At 42.4% G+C, this 20,369-nt stretch overlaps 1 protein-coding gene across 5 annotated transcripts in view; it reads right to left on the bottom strand.

Moving 5' to 3' along the window:
- The window catches only part of Np (serine protease notopleural), an 82,886-nt gene that overhangs the window by 22,279 nt on the left and 40,238 nt on the right, over positions 1 to 20,369 (bottom strand). For 2 of the 5 annotated variants that reach the window (XM_071690890.1, XM_071690888.1), the window contains 3 exons: positions 11,817 to 11,974; positions 6,069 to 6,189; positions 2,165 to 4,257 (listed from right to left, as the gene is read on the bottom strand). In XM_071690890.1, coding sequence (XP_071546991.1) covers positions 2,165 to 4,257; positions 6,069 to 6,189; positions 11,817 to 11,928 — 2,326 coding nt within the window. In that variant the 5' untranslated portion in view covers positions 11,929 to 11,974. The other 3 variants (XM_071690891.1, XM_071690887.1, XM_071690889.1) reach the window with 3 other exon arrangements.

Below are 20,369 nucleotides of genomic sequence, written 5' to 3'. Positions count from 1 at the left end.
TGGGTAAGAAGTACTTCATGAGTGGGGGCTGTGTTGATGTGGTAGGTGGGGATCGTTTTTGACATGCAAAAGAGATGGATGCTATGGGTCTTGTGTTCAGAGTGATGAAGAAAGTGTGCTAGTCTGCATTATGCCTTTCAATAACTAGGTTAATGAAAATATTTTTGTAGAGCTTTGATTTGTGTGACTTCTATCTATGATGTGTGGTCATGTTTGAGCTGGTTTCTTTGGGTGATGTGGGAAGAAGTTTGTTTTATGTTTCTTTCCATGTCCTTGAAGTATGTGCTTTTTGCTGGCTTGATTGGAAACAATGTAGTGTCAGACTGCATGATATAGGGATTGGAAATCACCTATACTGAAGTTTTTGAGCTTTGATTCCATGTACCTGTGGATGCTGGGCAGTCTGCTTTCCTATAGCATGTATGATTTCAATGCCCATCATCCAACTTGGCTCAGCACTCACATCCAAGATGACCAAGCTAAACTAATTATAAACCAATTGCCTAATTTCAATACCCTCAACCTACACACCATCCAACCAGACTCCCAACCCACCACGTCCACCAGCCAACCTCACCAGACATTACCTTTTGCACTCCAGCACTGCAGATAGGGACCACTTGGAGTATGCTGCACATACTGTCCTCTGGGCTATAGATAGGGTTGTTTGGAGAAAGGTGGATGTTTTGGAAATGAGATGTTTGAGGACAGTATGTGGTGTGAGGTGGTTTGATCGAGTAAATAATGAAAGGGTAAGAGAGAGGGCGTATTGAAATGGTTTGGTAACATGGAGATTTTGAGTGAGGAAAGATTGACAAAGAGGATATATGTGTCAGAAATGGAGGGAATGAGAAGTGGGAAACCAATTTGGAGGTGGAATGATGGAGTGAAAAAAGATTTTGAGCAACTGGGGCCTGAACATGCAGGAGGGTGAAAGGCGTGCAAGGACTAGAGTGAATTGGAACGATGTGGTATACCAGGGTTGATGTGCTGTCAGTGGATTGAACCAGGGCATGTGAAGCATCTGGGGTAAACCATGGAAAGTTTTGTGGGGCCTGGATGTGGAAAGGGAGCTGTGGTTTCGGTGCATTATCCATGACAGCTAGAGACTGAGTATGAACGAATGTGGCCTTTGTTGTCTTTTCCTAGCACTACCTCATGCGTGTGTGGGGGCAGGGAGTTGTCATTTCGTGTGTGGCGGGGTGGTGACAGGAATGAATAAAGGCAGCAAGTATGAATTATATACATGTGTATATATATGTATATGTCTGTGTATGTATATATTATTACATGATAACTAGAGACTGAGTGTGAACGAATGTGGCCTTTGTTGTCTCTTCCTAGTGCTACCTCGCACACATGAGGGGGGAGGGGTTTTTTATTTCATGTGTGGTGGGGTGGCGATGGGAATGAATAAAGGCAGACTATGAATTAAGTACATGTGTATATATGTATATGTCTGTGTGTGTATGTATATGTATACGTTGAGATGTATAGGTATGTATATTTGCGTGTATGGACGTGTATGTATCTACATTTGTATGTGGGTGGGTTGGGCCATTCTTTCGTCTGTTTCCTTGTGCTACCTCGCTAATGCGGGAGACAGCGACAAAGCAAATAAATAAATATGTATATATACATAAACACCCATACACGCAAATATACATAACATATACACATATACATACACATACACAGACATATACATATATATACATGTACATATTCATACTAGCTTGCCTTCATCCATTCCTGGCACTACCCTGCCCAACAGGAAATAGCATTACTACCCCCTGCTTCAATGTATATATTCATCTATATCTACCCCAGGCCCAATTTCTGAGAGAGTCCAGGTGTTGCCCAGAATCTCTTTTCAGAGGCTCCTACAGCCCAAGGCAAACAGATTTTATTACAGATACACAAATTTAGCTACCACTTTCAGGAAAATGTATTCATGTGCTTTAGACTTCATCTAATTATAAATTAAAAGCCATAATACTATTGGTATGTTAAAGATCAATAATAATAAATTCTTAAACTTGCCACCTTGTTAGCAAAGCTGTAGTTTAATACAACTCTATCCACTCACACTCATAGATGGTGGTATTCTGTGAAGCAGTAAATCTACAATCAAAAACACAGTTTTTCAAAAATTTCTACTTACTGTCACTGTAATGAGAGTTGTTCAATCTCGTCAGAAGTTCATCCTCTAATGTGTCCTCTGAGGAATGAGTTCCCTCAGGTCCACCTGTTGTTTCAAGCATGTCTGTAATGCTGGGTGTTGTACTGCTTGGCTCTTCTGTCACTTCTACAACTGTAGGCTTGGATGTGACTACAGCACTCACTGGAGACTCTGTCATTTGAATAGCTGTTGGTCTGGCAGGTTTCATTGTTGAGCTAATTTCACTGGCAATCTCTGAAGAATCACCTTCAGGAGTTGAGCCTACAGTCACAGGTTGCTCTGTAGTTTCCATTGATGTTTCACTCATTTCAGTCATAAAAGGTCTCGTGGTTGTTTCAATACTTGGCCAGTAAGTAAAGATGGTTGGAGGTTGGCTATGTAAATAGGCAGTAGATGATTCAAAAGTGAGGGTTGTTGTGTCAGGCTCCTGAGTTGTGGCAGAGACTGTTGTGGGTATTTCTGTAAGTTCTTGTATCCCTATAGACTCTGTAGCTAGTGCAGCAATCAGCTCTTCTGTAGGTGTGGATGTGTCTTCAGCACTATCTGTTTCCTCTATCATTTCCAAAGTCACTGGTCTGCTTGTAGTTTCAACAAAGTGAGGTTTGTCAGATGAGATGGCCTCATCGGTCACCTCTGAAGAGTCAACTTTAGTCGTGACTACAATTCCAGGATGCTTTGTTGTTTCCTCAGAGATTTCGGATATTTCTGTCACATAAGGTATTGTGGTACTTTTAATGCTGGGCCAGTGAGTAACAAGTGGACTGTGTCCTGGTAAATAGGTAGTAGACGGATCAGGAGTAAATGTTGTCAAGTCAGGTTCTTGAGATGTGGTGAAGACTGTTGTGAGGGAGTCTGCGGACTCTGGTACACCTGTAGACTCAGTGGCAGGTGCAATGATTGGTGTAGCTGAATCTACGTTGGGGAGAGTAGGCTTTGAAGAAGGAAGAGTAATGTCCCCTTCATGAGTTTTCTCTGCTTCAGGAGATTCAGTAGTGATTCCTGCAGTGTCAAAAAGAGATGAACTATCTTCTGAAATGCTACTCAGAGATGTTACCTCAGTATGTGAGTGTTCAGGGTCAACAGTAACACTTTCTCCAGCTTCAATGAAAGGGTCTTCTCCACTTTCAGTCTCTCCTTGATACTCATCTACTGGTATTTCATTATGGGTCTCCTTTTCACCAAGGGTACCAGGTTGTTCAGTTGTTTCTCCATGCCCTACTGATGTTCCTTCACTGGATGACTTTACCCCTCCTGAAACCTCTTCACCTAAGGGTTGCAATGAAGTAAAAACAGGTTCTGGGCTTTCTGTAAATTCCTGTTCATCAGCTAATGATGACTGGCTACTTGATTCTACCCCAGCAGTGGTTCCCTGTCCTTTAATAGATTCGATTTCATTTATAGAACCTTCTCCAAAATCTCCATCAATGGTTCCTAGTTCATTTATGGTTACATCCTCAGTGGGCTTCACTTCAGGTTCATCAGTAATCTCAGTCTCTTCATTCTGTCCGCTGATGGGTCCTACCCCTGAATAAGTGCCATTACTTTCACTGTGTTCAGGGCTAGGTACCAGTTCACTTGCAGTTTCAACCTCAGTCTGTTCTCCAGTAGATTCTGGGACACCAGTTGTTCCTACCTCTGCAGCCTGTCCATTAATGGATTCCATCTGCCCAGCCATGGATCCCAATTCAGTAGTGGTCTCATTTTCTTCAGTCTGTCCATCAGTGAGTCCCAGTTCACCTGTAGTCCCTTCTGCTTCTGTCTCTCCATCAGTAGGTACATCTGTAACCTCTTCACCGCTCTGCTCTATAGTGGATTCTTGTCCATCTGCAGATCCTTCCTGTTCTGAGGGAGTAGTCAACTTTCCATCATCAGGAGCAATTGCTGTAATGAAATCTTGATACCCATCGCTTACTGAGCCTGTCGTTTGTTCTCCATCTTCTTCACTGCCTGTGAGGTCCTCTGTTGGTTCAGGCTTTGAGTGATTGTCTGACACCAATGACTCCCCTGTAGAGGGTATCTCATTTGTAACCTCATATGGAGGAGGTTTTAACTTGCAGCAAGAGCCAAAGTAAAAGCTGCAAAACAAAGCCAAGGATAAGTGTATTCTAATTTGTATCTGAATTTTCTAGATAATTTCTTAATTATCATATTATACTAAGGAAAATTTTTAGACAAATGACTACATGTTGCATTAAGCCTCTCCATTTTCATGACCACTTTTTGTATGTGACTTTTTCTTTTAATACAAAGGCATTCTAATTCACTGAAAAAGGTTCAGTTTCATGTGACTTCATGGCTACTACAAGAACAAGTCTAATATACTAACCTCAATGAAGTAGTATCAAAGTTATAATATTCAAAGATACCCGCAGATTGAATATTAGACTGCATGAGATGAATATGAAATTATTCAATGAGAGGGAAAATTCAGATGATTGCCCTATACCATGATAAAAGAGAAGCCATCAGCCACTGTGAACCAAACATAAACTTTTTTCAGCACAGACAGCAAAACGTTTTTCAGTGTACTTACAACACAAACTTTTGAATGGGTCTACAGCAAATTTCCCACTTTTGTAACAAACTTGTAGCACATCATAACCCTTTGTAATGAAGTTACAGCATAACAAATTTTTGCAGTGAAATTGAGCACAGCTAATATTTTTGTAATGAATTTACAATACATCATAATGCTTTGTAATGATCTTACAGCACAACACAGCCTTTTAAAATGAACTTAAAGAACAATACAAACTTTTGTCATGAACCTAATTCACTACACAACCTTTTGTAATGAACTTACAGCACATCTCAACCTTGTAATGAACTTATAGAACATCACAACCTTCTGTAATGAATTTACAGCACAATACAAACATTTACATTGAAATCACACATATCAGAACTTTTCGTAAGGCACTCATAGCACAACAAAACCTTTTGTAATAAACCTTTGTAAAAAGTTTACATCAGAACACAAACTTCTGCAAGAGCTTATGGCAAAACACAAACTTTTGAAATGATCTTACATTACCCACCGATGCTGCTGCAAAAAGCTTTGTCACATAATAAGCACAAAAATTATGAAGTTTTATAGTGCTGTAAGTTCACATCAGGAGAAATGATTTCTGACATAGGCTCACAAGGTGGAGGTTTTTCTTGATATTGTCTTGTAATACTGATAAGGTTTGCTGGGTTTTAACTTCACCTAGAGAAGCTATAGTGCTGCAAACCTACATTACTACAGAAAAGTGTCATGCAGTAGATTGAAAACATGATGCATTTTCTACATTTTAAGGTTGCAACACATGAAAAATATGATGAGATTTATGTTCAAAACATTGGAAAGACCTTAGCAAACTTTTTGTACGTGTGTTAATACTGCAAGTGATCAGTTACTTTGGTCAAAGCTGTATTATTTTGAGGATACAGAAAAAATTAAATTACTGTCAAGGACCTTCTCACTTCAACAAGAATTCACTTTACCCAAAAAGGGATCCTAGGGTCATACTTTATAATAATAAAAATAATAATAATAATAATAATAATAATAATAATAATAATAATAATGATAATGATAATAATCTTTCCTACATGTTTGTCCTCTCCCGCATTAGCGAGGTAGTGCTAGGAACAGATGAAAAAATCTGTTGTTAAGATTATCAAAAATTGGGACTATGCTTTCATAAGATTACATCAAGATCAGCATAATAGGGCAATAAAGACAGCTGTTAATAATGAGACTCAGATTAGTACTTTATAGCTTTACGTAATTCTAGTGAGGTGCAAGGAACACTAACTTTCATTTCCCTCTGTAATAGATATTTGTAATGGAAAAAGTTTAAAGTTGAAAAATGCACATTCAAAGCTTCTACAAGGCTCTTACCCATCAACACAAGTACCAAGGTGTGTGCCACCTGTAAATTCACAGTTCCAGGCGAACATGCACACTCCTTTCTCTCCTCCTTTAGACACGCATGGCAGTTGATGTAAATTGCGTCCATATGCTGCAAGAAAATAGCTCATCACTTTATCTGACAGTATGGAAGAGATGGGTCAATTCTTAAATGGGATGAGAAAAACTGCCTTTCAAAGCAAAGTTTAAGTTGAAAGGAATGTGCAGTGCTGAAGTTGGGACAATAAGGACCCATCAGATTTCCCACTGGGAGGGATGAAGAAGCATATCCTCATTTCATTTCTTGGTTAGAAAGTGTATAACTAACTGATCATCGACTGAAGGGAGTTGGGGGGGGTTAACTAGGTCATACACTAGTGGAGTGGGAAAAATAGCCTAACAGGTCACCAGTGGTAGGGGAAGCGGAGAAAGAATACATGTTATCAAGGGAAAGTATATTCTTATATAGGTCATCTGCTCAACTGTAATGAACTTTGTATGAAAAAAATACATTCGTAAAACCCTCTTAACCCTTTCACTGCAGAAGGTTTAAGACCTAGTACCCCTTCCTCTGTGTGTGTGTGTGTGTGTGTGTGTTGCAGGGAGAGGAGGGGGTGTTAAGAGATGAAAATGAAACTTTGTGTGACTATGGGAAGAGTACTTTCCCCCAATTACAAAAATTCATAACTCATCTGAGTGCAGTAATCCAAAAAAACTGTTATGCAGCTGAAGATTTTGGGTGGCAGCAATGCAAGATATAGGTATATGTGTTTTACACATTCAATGGTGTTTTTTTCTCCCATTACACCAGCACAATTGTGTATATATATATATATATATATATATATATATATATATATATATATATATATATTTTTTTTTGCTTTGTCGCTGTCTCCCGCGTTTGTGAGGTAGCGCAAGGAAACAGACGAAAGAAATGGCCCAACCCACCCCCATACACATGTATATTCATACGTCCACACACGCAAATATACATACCCACAGAGCTTTCCATGGTTTACCCCAGACGCTTCACATGCCCTGATTCAATCCACTGACAGCACGTCAACCCCGGTATACCACATCGATCCAATTCACTCTATTCCTTGCCCTCCTTTCACCCTCCTGCATGTTCAGGCCCCGATCACTCAAAATCTTTTTCACTCCATCTTTCCACCTCAATATGGTCTCCCACTTCTCCTCGTTCCCTCCACCTCTGACACATATATCCTCTTGGTCAATCTTTCCTCACTCATTCTCTCCATGTGGCCAAACCATTTCAAAACACCCTCTTCTGCTCTCTCAACCACACTCTTTTTATTTCCACACATCTCTCTTACCCTTACATTACTTACTCGATCAAACCACCTCACACCACACATTGTCCTCAAACATCTCATTTCCAGCACATCCATCCTCCTGCGCACAACTCTATCCATAGCCCATGCCTCGCAACCATACAACATTGTTGGAACCACTATTCCTTCAAACATACCCATTTTTGCTTTCCGAGATAATGTTCTCGACTTCCAAACATTCTTCAAGGCTCCCAGAATTTTCGCCCCCTCCCCCACCCTATGATTCACTTCCGCTTCCATGGTTCCATCCGCTGCCAGATCCACTCCCAGATATCTAAAACACTTTACTTCCTCCAGTTTTTCTCCATTCAGACTCACCTCCCAATTGACTTGACCCTCAACCCTACTGTACCCAATAACCTTGCTCTTATTCACATTTACTCTTAACTTTCTTCTTTCACACACTTTACCAAACTCAGTCACCAGCTTCTGCAGTTTCTCACATGAATCAGCCACCAGCGCTGTATCATCATCGAACAACAACTGACTCACTTCCCAAGCTCTCTCATCCCCAACAGACTTCATACTTGCCCCTCTTTCCAAAACTCTTGCATTCACCTCCCTAACAACCCCATCCATAAACAAATTAAACAACCATAGAGACATCACACACCCCTGCCGCAAACCTACATTCACTGAGAACCAATCACTTTCCTCTCTTCCTACACGTACACATGCCTTACATCCTCGATAAAAACTTTTCACTGCTTCTAACAACTTGCCTCCCACACCATATATTCTTAATACCTTCCACAGAGCATCTCTATCAACTCTATCATATGCCTTCTCCAGATCCATAAATGCTACATACAAATCCATTTGCTTTTCTAAGTATTTCTCACATACATTCTTCAAAGCAAACACCTGATCCACACATCCTCTACCACTTCTGAAACCACACTGCTCTTCCCCAATCTGATGCTCTGTACATGCCTTCACCCTCTCAATCAATACCCTCCCATATAATTTACCAGGAATACTCAATAAACTTATACCTCTGTAATTTGAGCACTCACTCTTATCTTATATATATATTAAGTGAAAGATACTGCCATATATTAAAGGAATGTAACAAACAATTTTAAGGCAATAAATACTTGTATGTCAAAGGCCAACATTCAGCATAAACAATTAGACAAAACATCTCAGAAGGAATTCTATATGCTGGATCCATGTTTTCCAGCTCCAGTAAGTGAGTAAAAAATATTAGAGACCTTACATTTACCAGCTGCAGTGAATGGAACATTCATTGATACAAGTTGTACTGTTCATTACTGACAGATATAGATATCTTTTCATAAGTCTCTCCTCGACTTATTTATCACAACAAGTTACGGAGGGTCAGATCACAATAGAAGGAACTTATAAAATGAAATCACAGAGGTGCTAAGGAAGTGTGTAACTTGTAAGTAAAATCAAAGTGAGCATGAAAGATGTTATTAATTCAACAGTCAAATAACAAACCTTAAACTATAAACCTTCATCATCATCATGCACACTCGTGATCTGACCACTGCAGCAACGAGACCTGACCACCCCTGGACCAGTCTCCAACTCAGCTTTAGTCATCTGCTCCCTGCTCTGTGCATAGGATTTCCTTATTCTCTGCTCGATTTTTACCAAACAACAGTCTAATTAGACACATCTGAGGAAGCAAGGATAGGGTTGATAAGCAGACTCTACCATGGCTGGCGGATCTCCTGTTCGAACCACATTAGATGCTGGGGTTTTTTGCCATTCCTGGTCATGTGGATTTATCAGACTCTCCATCTTTCTAACTTTTTCCCCTTTTGCTGTCATGAAGGGGGATACAGATCCTACGGCGAGAGTACGGTATGCATTTGCTCCAGACATGCCTCTGATTCTGTGCATCCACTTGGAGTGTGTCTGTGTGTGCACGTCAGGGGGTTGCAACAGCCTACCGAGTCACTGTGGGGTCCCGTGATCATGCAGGAGTACTCACACTTGAGGATCGCAGGAGAAAGGTTTTGTTAGGGGAAGACCTTCATAAATCTCCCAAAGTTTGGATTTTCCCACAATGTACAGAGAGCTCATGCTCTCCAAAAGATGACCTCCCCACATTCATCATTCCAGGACGACCTCCCCACATTCATCATTCCAGGACGTACCCCAAGTCACACCGCTCTGGGGACGACGATGACCTATTCCAAACATGAAAATGGAGGAGCTCGTTGACTGCACGACGACCTGAGGAGGAGGAGGATCACTAGCAACAACGCTGAAGTCACCAACAACATCAACGAGGAGGAAGAAGGGTTCTGGACGACTCAAACCAACAAGAGGCTCAAACCACCATTACCAGCACTACCGTATCACCCCTTCCCAAGTTCGGGATTGGGACTACGACATAAAAGACCACCTACGCTGCCATCACTCACATCAAGAAAGAAAATCGTCAAGCAAGATCTACAGGACGACCAAACCTGAATGGGTTGATGACCATCCACCCCAAGGACCCACACTCGGCTACATCCCCGACAAGTCGGCAACAACACGCCATGTCCGATTAACTCAGAACCGTCACCAAGCACCATTATCCTGACGACCTGGGGAAAATATGAAGTGTAGCCCTTTGTCCCAGAGCACTTTATATGTTACCGGTGCCAGCATTTCAGTCACCACCAGGCCAGGTGCTCATACCATGAGGTCTGCACTGTCTGTGCAATGAAGCACAAGGCAGATTCGTGCCTGGAGAAGCTGAGGAAGGGTGGGAAGATTATGCCTAAATACCCAAACTGGTCGGAAGGGGGGGGGGGGGGGACTATGATTGGAGTCCCGCCTGCACCGAGCAAACCAAGAGGGTTCAGATAAGTTGAGCCACACCACCTTTCGCCACCAAACAAGCCACCATCACGTAATGCCAACCAGCTTCTTCAGGCACCTCTCCTGTTAAAACCCAAGCTTGAATTCCATTCTGCCTATCTGGAACTACACTCTCTAGGCCCAAGACGAATTATGCTTTCCTGTCTGTGCTCTGGACACCAATTAGCCTTTTGACTGTACAAATGGAGTTTCAACACATCACAGGTCCCCTTTTTGTATACGAAGGAACTTCCATACTGAAGACTTGCTCCTCAACCACCCTACAATCACCTTGGGAAGACAAAGACCACATCACCATACTTCTTGATCTGTTGTCCCTGCTGGTGGACGTGGCAGGAAGCCTATAAAAGGGGGAGCAGGAGTCGAATAAGTTCTTCAGCTTTGTGGCTGCCTGCCAGGAAGCAGCAGTCACCGCATCCTTTTCAGCACAGGATAAAGAGATCAAGATCTAACTGGTGGATCCCTGCAGTAGCTTATTAACATGTCAATCTTCCTTTCATCTCATATAACTGTTCATAACGCAATTTTTTCTCATTTATAAACTTAGTGCTAGTTATTTAAAGATTCTTTAATTGTTGGGCGAATGGTGTTTCTGAGGTCTTTGATTCGAAATAATATTTGAATCTAATGGCCTCTGATGGCGCTAAAGGAGGCTTTAAATCAAACCTATGTTTTGCCTCTTGTTTCTGGATGCCCCCACGCCACTCTAATGGCCTTTGGTGACGCCAAAGGGGCTTTAAAGTCAAAATTCTTAATTCGGGATCGGCAGAGAATGATATACTTGAAGGATATGAACAGAAAAACTCCCACGCATGGACTGCCAACCAACCAATACCTTCTTTGGGCATTTTCCTTGGGAGAACTAGCCAATTAGCGTCTCCCATATACAGAGAGCCTCGCTTGGGATCTTACGTAGCGATAACTAACCGATCAACAGATCCCACACAGACATACGACTAGCCAGCCATACAGTGCCTTGTTTACACTCAAGTGTAGACCAACACTTTCATCTACAGGAGTCTGAGATTCTCGCTTTTGATCCAGTTCAAGCAAAAACGGGATGGGTCCGGCATGCTTGATTTTATATCTTTAGTTAATATTCAGAGTTTAATTTCATGCAACAAGACGTTTTATCTGCGCACAAAACAAACTGCAGTATAGAAAGCACTTTCGGTTGATGAACGCTTCAGATTGAGTCACTATGTAAGTTTCTGATATGTCTTATTTCTATTTTTGGGAAAAAATTCAAGAACCATCTAAAACAACTTTTTGACATATATCCTACTTTTGACGCTGAATGAGCGACTATTTCTATATCTACGTTGTTTTTTTTACGTGACATTATATCCATCAAAGGTGCTCGCTACTCCAGCTTGTCTGGTGCACATAATTAGATAAGGTGTTACCTATTACATACTTATTATGTCGTAAGGTTATACGGAGGATGACGAGGGGAGGTAACTAGGCTACTTGAGGCGAGCAGGCATCTTAGTGCAGACTATAGCTGGGGGAGGAAATATGAAAGGGAGGATCCTACCATGGCGTGAGCTACCTCTCAAATAGAGGAATGGGTGGGAGGCGACCAGGGTGAGCGTGGCCAGACTGCAGCATAACGTCAGTGTGAAGGATGACCAGCTCGACCAACACATGGCGGCTGGTGGGGGGGCCGGGTTTGCGGGCGCGGGTCTACGGTGCCTGTGGAGACAAAATAGTGGAATTAGTCGCTGAAAAGATAACTGCTGGAACATAGTTTAATGACGTAAAGTAAAGCAAAAGAAGACATACATAGTTTTGTAATTCCCGAACCAGCCCAGTAGACGTGGCTAGCTTCCTGAGCGCTGAGAGGGCCTCAAAGAGACGGAATGGATTCACTTTCTATGTACACACCACCATATCCATGACCCAGAAGAGTGACACAATGGGCCAGGGACACTGTGCATTACACCTGTCTCTTCCGTATATCATTCACTAAATATCAAATTACTGTGGACTGACCTTTGTTCATATTCGGCATTCACAGCCTAAGGCTTCGACAATTGTATAAGATTTTATAAGTCTCTTTAGTTATAGTTCTTCATTCATTGAAAACGATTATTTGTTAATTTAGAGAAAACGAATAATAATACAGATTTTAAGGGTAATATCTATATCTTAAGAATAAGAACAATAATATGCTCCGTCTTCTCACAGTCAATAAAACCTCCCAACCTGACCATCATTTCTCCCCATACGACCATTAACTTCCCCATGTGACCTGCCCAACCTCGTTATAATGAAAACTCTCCCCATACCAAGGACGTCAGAGTCAATTACCTTGTCATTAGGCTATTCACCAGTGTTTGTTCGAGATGTAAGACAAGGTTATAGAGAGGCATCCCCAAGCCTTCCAGCCTTATGAAGGTGTATATATATATATATATATATATATATATATATATATATATATATATATATATATATATATATATATATATATCCCTGGGGATAGGGGAGAAAGAATACTTCCCACGTATTCCCTGCGTGTCGTAGAAGGCGACTAAAAGAGGAGGGAGCGGGGCCTGGAAATCCTCCCCTCTTGTTTTTAATTTTCCAAAAGAGGGAACAGAGAAGGGGGCCAAGCGAGGATTTCCCTCAAAGGCTCAGTCCTCTGTTCTTAACGTTACCTCGCTAACGCAGGAGATGGCGAATAGTATTAAAAAGAATATATATATATGTGTGTGTGTGTGTGTGTGTGTGTGTGTGTGTGTGTGTGTGTGTGTGTGTGTGTGTGTAAACAGGGAAGAGTTTCTAAGTTTTATTCCTATCAGATTCGGGCATGCGCTGCAGAAGCCTTCATCAGGGAAACTGAGTAAGATACACAGACACAAGTGTTTATATATCCCCCGCAAGAAAGTGCTACACCGTCGGACGCTGTTCCGTGTTCCCTTATCCTCTATGTATCATGTTCCACGTTCCTCTGCCGTGTTCCCCTGCTTCCTGTGGAACACAGCGTTCACCATGAGGAAAACAGGCATGGAAATTTAGGGAGGGCGGGGGAATTTAACTGAACACTCTCGTTGTAAACAAGTGACGCGAGGTCAATCCTGGGTCATTAGGGTTAGAGTTACAGGAAACACAAGCCATCAAAGGTCACTAGGGGGCCTAGTCACCTGACCTTACCACTTGTCACCAGGGGGTTAACATATACCTCTAGGTGCTTAATATTTGTTACCCAGGTTAACACAGGTCACTAGGGGTCAACACTAATCAAGGGTCAACGTAAGACACTAAGGATCAACACAAGACATAAGGGCGCAACACTAGTCATAAGAGGTCAATAAAATGTCATCAGGGGTCAATAGTAGTCAACAAGGGGTCAACAATGATCAATAAGGGGTCAACACTCCTCACCAGGGGTTAACCAACTCGAAAGAAACGAACCCAATGAGCGAATCATCTCAAGAACGAACACCATCAACGAAGGTTGTTAATAATATTAACGAGAAACGTCAGCAACGAGCGAAAAAAAAAAAAATCACCAGAAGTCAAAAAAGTTCAACTGGTTCCAGCGCAGGTCCCCAAGGCCAACTTGTGGCTACGTGGAGGGGGAAACAGACGACCATTTCTCTCTCAGCACAAGTACCAAACACAGTAGTTTTCCCACGAGTTCTGTACAGGCACAAGAGGTCATCACAAATTACGTTCACAAGGGGTCAACAGATGTCACAAAAGGCCTCAGTACAGGTGGGCAGATGTCCCTCCAAATTGTAATCAAAATTGAAGATGTTATATACACGATTATTCATATCCATTGTCTTCGTGTGTACCAAGCAGAACTGAAGACTGTTTCTACCGTCATTATATCTAGGATGAACACCTCGCCACGCATTAGTCAAGCTCTCCAAATACAGATGAAGGCAATCTAATATTCCCAGTACACCCAAGCATTAGCATCAAGCTAAGGTCTTTGTTTCCCCTGGGGATAAAAAAAATATATCCCTTCCAGGTTATTACACTGAGAATATTGCCAGACGCTGCCATAAATCTCTAAGGATTTGTGGCCATTTCTTCCTGCTTCATGTGGTAACTGCTCATTTACTGGCCTATGAATTATATACGAGAGTAAATGGATTTCTTATGAAGACATATACAAGCACGTGGATCAAAACCAAATAAGTATAATTCAAACTCTCAAAAAAGACTTAATATGCTAGCTGGTAACCGAACCTCACCCTGTGGTATAAACACAGGATAAACTCAAATCAACATTCACGTTACATAAGACAACCAGACTTGAGTAATATACTTTCAAAAAATTTCCAACGTCTTCCATTACAATTATCTCGACATATGGTTTCGAAAAGTGTACTTGTGAAGGTTTTTCAAAATAGAGTTGTGGTCGAGTGCATTCAGAGAAGCCGAGGCGACTGCACATGACATTGCCAGCGACCTTGTCTGGGCACAACATTCCACTCAGGAATTTCGACTGTAAATGATTCCATCTCCTTAACTGCATAGTTATTCTCATATATCTAAGATGTATATATACATCCCTTCATCATCACCTCAAAATACGTATTCAACATGAGTGTTTCATCGTGGATTTCACAAAAGCAATCACAATGATATTTGTCCAGTCATCCACGGATTATGAAATGGTACGAGGCAAAAAAAAAAAGTCTTATTTCTATGTTGCATTTGTGCAAAATACGACGAGTCAATCATTTCTTTTCTTCAACTGGTAATTGGGTCTTATCAACATCACTTGCATGATGAAAAACGCGACCAACGATACGTTTACAGATAAGAACACGCTAGAATTGTTCACAGACACAATCATACAAAAACTAAATCAAGGAAGCGGCTACGCGTTATCAAGGATGTATGAGGGACTTAACCAGACGTCAGCTAACGTGGACTCCCACAATAATGTTCGTCTGGAAATTACAGCAATGGCTGATGCCAGAGAGCAACATGGACACTAAACGCAAGCAATGATGAATTCAGACTGGAGCACGACACTGCCAGCAGCGACCACATACTCTTTAAGTTGCTGAAGAGCTTCGGGCACTCGAAATGGCCACCTTGGCCATGAATTCACTCCTCATCCGAGCCAAGGGATTGTATGAGGACCAGCGGGAGAGGTGAGGGAGTACCCACGAGCAACCAACCCACTTACCGGCACTGCGCAGGTCGACGATCCGATGGCCACAACGTCTTCGATGCCAAGGTTACGGGATTTTTACGAGACCAGAGCACCAGCCAGGCTAACCCTGTGGTAAAATGGGTCACGCACTCACGGGATCGTTCCACTGTTTGTCTACCGTGTCATTAAGTGCTTCGTTATGAGGGTGTTTGTTCCAATCCTCTGTCAAGATTATAATATTTCACTGTTTATATTACTGAATGTTCACCATTTTTCACTGTCTCGTACAATGGCAGATCCCAGAGCGATGTTGTCTCAGGCACTGTCACTGTTCCGTCACTTGTCGAAGCCGAGAGTCGAGTAAAACACAAGAGACTGTCGAGTAAAAGGAGTGTCGAGTGACAGTTCTGGAGGAGCTGGCTGGCATCACCTAACCCTTTGATGGTCTGCGGGTGACTGAGGCTCGGCAGCTCTGGCCCGTCATATGGCCTACCGTGTCCAAACCCCAGAATTCTTCGCCTCCTGACCCCCGCTAGACTTCGCTCGCGAGCGGTAACAGTAGGTCGACAATTTCACTTCCTCCTTCCACGAAGCAAGTCTTAATTCACTATCAACGCTTGTCGGGAGTCGACGCCTCCACACCTCACCTCCTGGTGACGAAGGGGAAGACGAGGAGGAGGAGGAGGAAGTTCCAGTAATGGAAGGTGGTACTGTGGCTTGCTGGAGCGACTGGCATGGGAGCAGGTAATGGCGGCTGTGGCCTGGGTGTTCATCCCCCGGGGAGACGCCTGGGGTGGAGGGTGGCTCACCAAGAACCAAGGATTCTTTATATCCTTAAACGAAAACAAAATCTCTACGACAACAACAACAACAACCGCTGTTGTTGTTGTTGTTGTTGTTGTTGTTGTTGTTGTTGTTGTTCTACAACACCGACCGGATGCTGTGTTGAACTTTATACTTAGTATCACGATCTGAGTTGTACACCATCTGCTCACTGCTACATTCAAGACCTTTAATTGAGTTTCTTAATTAATTAATATTCAGCCGTGATGAGAGAGAGAGAGAGAGAGAGAGAGAGAGAGAGAGAGAGAGAGAGAGAGAGAGAGAGAGACGCCCAGAAACTCATACGTGACCACTGTGGGAAAATTAAGATTAAAAGAAACAAAGAAGATAGTGTCTTCGTAATGCTGATTATCATCTTGTGACATCTGTAAGTTTAAATCGCTGACATTTCTGGGAAAATGATATTAAGAAATCGAGAGCAAAGATCCATGTTTACAAAAGTCGAACTTGGGACATTGAATGTGGTTCATGAACTGACATAAACACCATCTTTGCCCATGGGACTCGATATATATCCCAGATGTTCCCATACCATCTCACCTTGCGGTACTCCAGACGCGTACAGTCATTCGCGGGTATGAATATCTGTCCCATGTGACAACCTGTAATGGGGAAAAAGAATGGATCTCGAAATACTACACAAAAAAGTGCAGCATAATTACTAGGAGTGAGAAGGAATGGCTGGAAATACTGGTTCAAAGATGATAAACAAAAAATATCGACCAGACCTGGTCTAGGTTCGACCTGTCCAGACAGATGGTTCGGTACGGCTTCGACCAGACGTGTTCCATCGCATCAATATCTTCCAAAAATACAATCGTAAAAAAAAAATTCATTCCAGAAATTTCAGAGATCCAGTTTTACATACAGAAAGGCATGTAAATGATTGGAACTCTGTACAGAAATGAGAATGAAAGATGATATAAATATATATCACTTCCAGACACACTGTAGCGACATCTGCCATAATTATGCAGCTGACGAGTTGGAAATTCAGAAAATGTAAAGTGGTGGGTCACGAAAATCCTCTCTTGCATTTTCGAAGGAGACTTTAAGCAGACTTTTTATTCCTGGGCTACAGGAGTTACTGGGGCAGGAAGTAAAAGGCTTTTTATCTTTGCAAGTCTCTCTCTCTCTCTCTCTCTCTCTCTCTCTCTCTCTCTCTCTCTCTCTCTCTCTCTCTCTCTCTTATATGGGGGGATCGTGGCAGAAACAAGTCCTGGGTGGTGTTCTTTCAAGGCATGGCTCCTACAGGAGGTTGGGGGGCGGGCAAGGGTCATCGCACCTTCGTGAATGACTTGGAACTTGGTCAGCCCCATTTCCTAGAGGGAGGAGTGGAGGGAGGGATGGATGTCCTTCTTGGATCACTTCTCGCACGTTTCCTGAGACCAGTTTCCTAAGATCAATGTTACTTTCTGCTCTGTGTGTGTGTGTGTGTGTGTGTGTGTTGGGGAGGAAGAACTGGAAATCTCTCTCGTGGTCGCTGTTCCTGGGTTCACTGCTCCTAGGATCACTTCTCCTGGGATCATTGCTCCTGGGATCACCCCAGATAACGGTGCTGTCTTTCACACCTTTCGCTCCAGGTGAGTGGAGGCTCGGATGGGCCCGCGGGGATCTTAATGCAATCGTCATGCGACCATTTCACACCTCCCTGCTTCCAATTTAATGCCCGCTGCCTTTGAATCAGGTCTTGGCGAGCTCCGCAGGTCAACGGGAAAGGTCATTTGAGGTCGCTGGAGGTACTTGATAGTCGCCAAGTGCTTTAAAACTGTCGCTCTCGAGGTGAGGTGAGGTGAGGTGAGGTGAGCGGATTCGTTCCTACCCAGCATCTGATTAGGCCAATCGGGGAGACAACACAGTTTGTTTATAGTCATCGTTCGTGAGGTATCCGGACGAATCCACGAATTTCCTTTATTCATATCCATTTTCTTTTCATCTTAAGATTACCTTTGAGTACTTCGAATGACCTTCCAGTATTTCGTTAATGGATTACATTGAAGAAGCTTTCCATGGAGTCTGATAGATCAAGGTAACAGCTGTCAAAGATGACGGCTTTACCCAATGGGTGACGGGATTCCTAGTTACGTCTGATCCGTCACACGTTCGCGGCAGCTCCTCCTCCCCACGTAACACTAGCATCCGTCACATACTCACTACACCGTCACACATTCACGGCATCCGTCACACGGCGTCACAATTTACTAGAGACGAAACCACACATTTTCTTATTTGGGAAATTAATAGTTATACATGTCAGGAAGCGAGATAGCAAAGGCGTACGATATATATATATATATATATATATATATATATATATATATATATATATATATATATATATATATATATATACTTCAATATGTTCACCGATGAATTCAAGTGAAAACGATAAAACAGTTTCTTCTAAACAAACTGAGAAATCATGATGAATATTTGAAAAAATATATATATCTGTGCTTATGAACGCCATGGGAAAAATATCTTTTTTTTTTAATCTGGCCTTGAAAATAATTTTGGTTTTGATGAGACAGAAGAATCCTTGTGATCACGAACCCAAAACTTCGAATTAGTTCGTTTAATTCGTGCGTGCAGTTTTTGTGCATATCCCAAAGGGTTTTTTTTTTTTCGTATATAACGTTTCTCGTCTTCATGGTGCTAAATTGGAGACATTGATGGCGATTAATTCTGATAAGAATTTACATTATTGCTCTTGAGTCGTGTTTACAACACTGGGTTTGAACACCTGAAGCAGTGAGTCGTGGTTCGGCTTCATAAATCCCTTGGAGTCCAGAGCAAACCCTGGGAAGATACGAAATTATTTAGTAAATAATCATCCTAAATGATACATGTATGTTAAAAAAAAATCAATTATGATTAATAAAAAGTAAAATTTCGGCAATTTGTACTGATGGCATTGGCTTCATGATCATAGGGACAATGAAGTGGCTCACGAACCAGGGTTTCGGACCAGTGCCGACCCTCAAGGCTTAATGCACACGTATTGTCAACAGGATAACCAAGTCGGAAGAATGACACAGTTCACTTTCGCTGAGGAGAGAGAGAGAGAGAGAGAGAGAGAGAGAGAGAGAGAGAGAGAGAGAGAGAGAGCTAGTTCAGGATCATATAGATGATAATAATAATAATAATAATAACAGACGAAAACAAAAGTAATACTACCACTTACAACAAGCCTGGTGCTTCGGTAGTAAGTTGCTACAACACTGGAGGTTGTAGACGATGGGATTAACAACCAGAAGATCACAACAGCCAGACCTCAGCACCGTGACGAGAAAGGTCACGTGAGAAAACGAAAACGGCATACAGGTGGAGCATGACCCCTGCAGCAGGTGGAGCATGACCCCCTGCAGCAGGTGGAGCATGACCCCTGCAGCAGGTGGAGCATGACCCCTGCGCGTAGCCATCACCGCAGGAAAATATAGATGGATGAAGCAAGTGTCACATGTCGCATCTCGCCAAGTATTATGTGTTGGGTGGAGTGTGTGTTTGTGGATTGTACCTGCCTACGTGTGGGTGAGTTGAGATGGAGTGACACTTGACAGCCACTGAAGTGTTAGGATCACTGCGCAGACGTTCACTACCCACTCCCACTACTAAGCAGGAGGCAATACCTCCCTGGTCGATGGCTGACTACCAGCTCTACCTACCTGAGATAGAGATAGGTAGATAGAGAGAGAGAGAGAGAGAGAGAGAGAGAGAGAGAGAGAGAGAGAGAGAGAGAGAGAGAGAGTCCTAGATACACACTTACATCGCCAACTCAACCCATGCAACACATAGATGTCCCCCTATATATATATATATATATATATATATATATATATATATATATATATATATATATATATATACTCCAACAGTAGCCAAGAAGCCTTTGTATATACCATTCATCATACCCAATCCAGAGTTCGACCATAAGCAAGTCGGACTTCCATTTTTGGAGGATCGAGTGTGGGAATGTAGGTCAGGAGTGGTGGCGAAGCGGGATGTCCAGCACCAGGACTCGAGACCCTTATACAGCTATGCCCGGGGCAGATAATGAAGGAGGGGAGGAGTAGGGGGTTGTGGTGGGGTCGGGTGTGGGGGTATGGGGACCAGGTACGTTCC

This window comes from Panulirus ornatus, chromosome 49 (genome assembly GCF_036320965.1).
Source record: "Panulirus ornatus isolate Po-2019 chromosome 49, ASM3632096v1, whole genome shotgun sequence".
NCBI classification, from domain to species: domain Eukaryota; kingdom Metazoa; phylum Arthropoda; class Malacostraca; order Decapoda; family Palinuridae; genus Panulirus; species Panulirus ornatus.
The sequence above is the reverse complement of the archived record's forward strand: the minus strand, read 5'-3'. Positions and strand labels throughout refer to the sequence as shown.